Source organism: Marmota monax, unplaced genomic scaffold (genome assembly GCF_021218885.2).
Source record: "Marmota monax isolate L192 unplaced genomic scaffold, Marmota_monax_Labrador192_F-V1.1 WCK01_AAM20220418_F8-fsc00112, whole genome shotgun sequence".
Taxonomy (NCBI): domain Eukaryota; kingdom Metazoa; phylum Chordata; class Mammalia; order Rodentia; family Sciuridae; genus Marmota; species Marmota monax.
The window spans coordinates 2,531,719-2,537,718 of NW_026692073.1; the positions used below are offsets into that span (position 1 = coordinate 2,531,719).

The window sequence follows — 6,000 nt, forward strand, 5'->3', positions numbered from 1 at the left end:
AACTCTCTCTTGGCAACTATTTTGTGTGCTTATCCTTATTTCCCCTTTCATTGAATCTACTTAAAATTGTACCTCTTCTCACAAGTTCCCACTTTCCAAAGACTTCTTAAGCACTTTCCTTTATTCTAAGATCCTGTTGAGGTCTAGTGTATCTCACCTTCTAGGTCTTTATATCTGTTTCCTAAAGTGGTTTGAATTGTATAGTGTGTGTACATACATATATATTCTAAAAATGGAATTTAGACAAATTTTATCATCTAACTGGCTTTCATTAATGATTCATGACCGGCACAGCATCTCATGAGAAAAGAAAGGTGCTCCCCCAAGCTGAGCAGATGAGGTGGTTTTCCTGGGTAGAAAAAGGCTTAAGAAAGCAGAAAAGGGAACAGAAAGCAGATTGGTTATTACCATTTCTTTCCTAATAGGGTTAAAACAGAGGGGACTTCCTTATTATGCTGGCTCAGGTAAATTTGACCCCCTTTGATTGGTTACTGTGAACCCATGTTTTTTTTTTAAACATTTGAAAGTTCAGTTTGATTAGGTGGGCTCCTAAAGTAAATGACTTCATTCTGGTTTGGTCTTGTCTATTGGGGCCAACTGTAGGAGCTCAATACAAAACAGTGAACTCATAAATTTTATTTAATAATTATGCACACATAAATTTTGTAAAAGTATAAACTTTGGCTAATTTGTGAGTTAAGAATGTTTTTCTTGAGGGAATTAATTATCTAATCACATTAATATTATTAAAATGCACAAAGTTTAAAACATACAAATCTGAAGAAATGACCTACTTATTCATTTACAATAGGAAAAAAACAGTTGATGGAGTTTATTAACTTGTTGAACTAATTTGATAGCCTAAGTTATAGCAGTCAAGCAGAACCTCTGTGAAATTCTTTTTTACATATTAAAACTCTCCTGAGTAGGGGTTTTTATAGCTTCAGGAAAATACTAAGTAAATTTAGGGGACTTCCAGAGATAGCAAAATGAGGTGGGGAAAACCAAAGACTTAACATTAGAAGAAGATCTTAGAAGATGGAAAAATATAGCCTGTTCATGGATAGGCAGAACTAACATCATCAAAATGGCGATATTACCAAAAGTTCTCTATAGGTTTAATGCAATGCCAATCAAAATCCCAACGGCATTTCTTGTAGAAATAGATAAAGCAATCATGAAATTCATATGGAAAAATAAAAGACCCAGAATAGCAAAAGCAATTCTAAGCAGGAAGTGTGAATCAGGCGGTATAGCGATACCAGATTTTAAACTATATTACAGAGCAATAGTAACAAAAACAGCATTGTACTGGTACCAAAACAGGCGGGTGGATCAATGGTACAGAATAGAGGACACAGAGACTAATCCACAAAGCTACAACTATCTTATATTTGATAAAGGAGCTAAAAACATGCAATGGAGGAAGGATAGCATCTTCAACAAATGGTGCTGGGAAAACTGGAAATTCATATGCAACAAAATGAAACTGAATCCCCTCCTCTCGCCATGCACAAAAGTTAACTCAAAGCGGATCAAGGAGCTAGATATCAAATCAGAGACTCTGCATCTGATAGAAGAAAAAGTTGGCTCCAATCTACATATTATGGGGTCGGGCTCCAAATTCCTTAATAGGACACCCATAGCACAAGAGTTAATAACAAGAATCAACAAATGGGACTTACTTAAACCGAAAAGTTTTTTTCTCAGCAAGAGAAACAATAAGAGAGGTAAATAGGGAGCCTACATCATGGGAACAAATTTTTACTCCTCACACTTCAGATAGAGCCCTAATATCCAGAGTATACAAAGAACTCAAAAAATTAGACAATAAGATAACAAATAACCCAGTCAACAAATGGGCCAAGGACCTGAACAGACACTTCTCAGAGGAGGACATACAATCAATCAACAAGTACATGAAAAAATGCTCACCATCTCTAGCAGTCAGAGAAATGCAAATCAAAACCACCCTAAGATACCATCTCACTCCAGTAAGATTGGCAGCCATTATGAAGTCAAACAACAACAAGTGCTGGCGAGGATGTGGCGAAAGGGTACTCTTGTACATTGCTGGTGGGACTGCAAACTGGTACTGCCAATTTGGAAAGCAGTATGGAGATTTCTGGGAAAGCTGGGAATGGAACCACCATTTGACCCAGCTATTGCCCTTCTCGGACTATTCCCTGAAGACCTTAAAAGAGCGTACTACAGGGATACTGCCACATAGATGTTCATAGCAGCACAATTCACAATTGCTAGACTGTGGAACCAACCCAGATGCCCTTCAATAGATGAATGGATAAAAAAAAAATGTGGCATTTATACACCATGGAGCATTACGCAGCACTAAAAAATGACAAAATCATGGAATTTGCAGGGAAATGGATGGCACTAGAGCAGATTATGCTTAGTGAAGCTAGCCAATCCCTAAAAAACAAATACCAAATGTCTTCTTTGATATAATGAAAGCAACTAAGAACAGAGCAGGGAGGAAGAGCAGGAAGAAAAGATTAACATTAAACAGAGACATGAGGTGGGAGGGAAAGGGAGAGAAAAGGGAAATTGCATGGTAATGGAGGGAGACCCTCATTGTTATACAAAATTACATATAAGAGATTGTGAGGGGAATGGGAAAATAAACAAGGAGAGAAATTAATTACAGTAGATGGGGTAGAGAGAGAAGATGGGAGGGGAGGGGAGGGGGGATAGTTGAGGATAGGAAAGGTAGCAGAATACAACAGTTTCTAATAGGGCATTATGTAAAAATGTGGATGTGTAACCGATGTGATTCTGCAATCTGTATTTGGGGTAAAATTGGGAGTTCATAACCAACTTGAATCTAATGCATGAAATATGATATGTCAAGAGCTTTGTAATGTTTTGAACAACCAATAAAAAAACAAAACAAAGACTTAACATTTTTCTGATAATTGGAGCCCAAATTCTTGTGACATAGGCTGCACAATTTCTATTCCATAGACTGTTTCCTTCTGAGTGTCCAGGTTTTCCTGTACCTTGAAATTTAAGGGCAGAGTTTTCACTTCAGGGTTGTGATAAGGAATTAGATTCTAAGTGGTAGGAGAGGTGTAAGTTAGCCAAGGGTCCAGAGTGCTCTGGAACTGAGCTTTCTTGGGACATAAATCATGTTTATTTTAGACATAAAACTTTGTAGCTCCAAGTGAAAAAAGAAAATATTTCTTACTTATAAAGTATATCAGTCTTTGCCAGAATGTTAGAAAACAATCCAGTCATACAAACTCTAAGGCTCTGAGGCATGTTTGCAAAGTTTCCTTCCCTTCTTTAACTGCTATAGATGCCTGCCTGGCTCCATGCCAAGCCCAGGTTCTCAGTTCTGGAATTGAGCTTAAGGGAAAAAGCCCATCTACAGCACTGGCTGAATTCTCTAGTGAATCTGTCCACTTGCTCCAGGTAAGTCAGTTTGTCCCAAGGGAACCCTTGGGACACAAAAAGCATATTGTGTGCTGTGAATGCAGCCCTGTTACAGGACTGCCTGAGGATCTGTCATTAGACAAAACCATAGCATTCTGCTTCCTGGAAAGGTTCCTGCAAAAATTTCAAAGCTGTAACATGATTTACAACCTTATTAATTTTAGTTGCAGACTTGAGCACATACAGATGGTCTATTTAAACTCCTAATAAATTTATGCTATACCAGGTGGGGTTGTATTCATTTGTGCAGTTACATTTTACCATAGTATTGTAAAGTTAAATTCTAGGCTTTCAAAATAATTTCAAATGTGGTGGCAATTCTTGCAGAGACTCTTTTGAAAAGTACCTATACATTTGCCACTACTGCTTTAAAATATGGTTTCCAGTGGAGTTTGAGGCCCTAAATCTAGAATAATCTGACTTGTCTTCTGAGGTATAGAAAATGAAGCATGAGGCAGCTTTCATACAGAGCAGGGTTTCTTGGCCTCAGCACTCCTGCTTGAGGCTGAATAATTCTTTGCTGAAGAGGTTGTCTTGTGCATTGAAGAGTTTCTTCTAGGCCTGAAGCTTACTATATTGCAGTTGCCTGGGCAGTGGTCAGCAGCCATTTTATTGTTTCCTCCCTCAACAGGTGAGCTGATCGCTGCCCCAGTTCCTCAAATGGACTGGCCCCATCCCATTTTCCCTTTTGATCTCTAATCATGTCCAACTTCTGAACCTGGAGCTCTGAGCAAGCCTGGAACTTCAACCCACTCACCTCATAACATTTCTACTTTCTATTCTATTCTGTAAGTACCCTATATCCTAATGAATTTATTTTGTGTTATTTGTTTCCTCTCTGATGTCTATTCCCAATTCAGTAAATGACAATTAATTTCATTCTTCCAGTTGCTCAGATCAGGAAACTTCGCATCACCTTTTTGTTTTTTGGGTTTTGTTTTTTTTTTTTTTGGTGGGGGGCAGTTGTAGATGGACAGCATGCCTTTATTTTATTTGTTTATTTTTATGTGGTGCTAAGGATCAAACTCAGTGCCTCACACGTGCTAGGCAAGCACTCTGCCCCTGAGCCACAGCCTCAGCCCATTGGCATCAACTTTGACTCTTTTTTCTTACATCCTGTGTCATTCAGCATCCTGGTGATGTATAGATAGCACACTATAGGGGGTATCTGAGAAAACGTCAATGAATAATTAGGAGGAAAAAAATACCCATTTTTGATCTTCTGCCATCATGTCTCCTAGTTTTGTTTGTTGTCTGAACCCAACCAAAGGAGAACAGGAGAATTGTACTCTGTGGACTCAGACTTTCAGGTCACAGAAAAAAAATTATTTTCAAATATATTTGAAGGGACAATCAGAGAACTCCCAGTGCATCCTCAATAGCAATTCTGTTGGCTCTACCTTGAAATAGATCCAGGATATAACTATCAGTTACTACCTGTGTCAGTACCTGGTTAATTGCATCATTCTCCCACCTCCATCCATTTATCCAGCTTTATTTTTTTATGTAAAAATTCCTTGCATATTTTAGGCATTCGATAAAAATTAATTTTAATTCTTTAGGTAATGATTTGATTGAAATTTTTTATCTTAAGAACATAAGATGATTCGGATTTTTATGGTGTAATCTCATTTTGTTTGTAATTATTTGTACATATAAAAAAGGCTGGAAGTAACTTTAAAAATATTAGAAATGAGTATGGGTGTATGGCAATATGTAAATCAATGGATGTGTAACTGATGTGATTCTGCAATCTGTATACGGGGTAAAAATGGGAGTTCATAACCCACTTGAATCAAAATGTGAAATATGATATGTCAAGAACTATGTAATGTTTTGAACAACCAACAATAAAAATTAAAAAAAAAAAAAAAGGAAATCATTAAAATGTTTTTTAGTGACCCATTGGAAAAAAAAAAAGAAATGATTATGGGTGATTTAAATTTTCTTATAATGCTTCTGAAATAATTTGCTATAATAACTATATAGGATTCTTATAATCACATAAAAATATATACCTTTATTTAAAGGGGCTGACTAGTGTCAACCAGATCTAATTTAGCTTGACAATTGTCTCTCATCTCTTGGCTTCTTATCCCTTTTCTCAATGGAATGCTTTCCATTCTTCTTGAGCACTTGCGTGGGATGCATCCTGTAGCTCTGTGTACTTTGCTCTGTTTTAGGAATCTGACCTATTCAAATTGCAACAACCTGACTTCCTTACCTCCTAGTTTCTGCATGTGTTCAGCTAATGACTGAAGCTGAAATCTAGAGGGCAAGAGGAGAGTGAGGTCAGATTATTTATTCCCCTTGCTCCTTCTCTTGTTTCTAGGGCTGTTTCTATTTCTAATGGTCACAGCTCCTGGCTTCTCCAAACAGCTTTCTCTAGGTCCCAGTAATTGCCCACTCCTCTTGCTCCTTCAGGCCTAGGAACAAGAGTAATTACCTAGTATTGCTAACCCTGGGGTAACATACCATCTCTTCCTCTTTTTTATGCTTGCTCACAATTTCATGCAAACTCTGTTCAAATTCCAGTATACAATATCT

General features: G+C 37.4%; 1 protein-coding gene across 1 annotated transcript in view; it reads left to right on the top strand.

Annotated features, from left to right (window-relative positions):
• Septin11 (septin 11) overlaps positions 1-4,238 on the top strand; it is a 140,367-nt gene extending 136,129 nt beyond the window's left edge. The window contains exon 10 of the mRNA XM_058584281.1: positions 4,085-4,238. Within this exon, the coding sequence (XP_058440264.1) occupies positions 4,085-4,088 (4 nt within the window). The 3' untranslated portion in view covers positions 4,089-4,238. The remainder of the gene's footprint in view (positions 1-4,084) is intronic.
• The last annotated feature ends 1,762 nt before the right edge of the window (positions 4,239-6,000 follow it).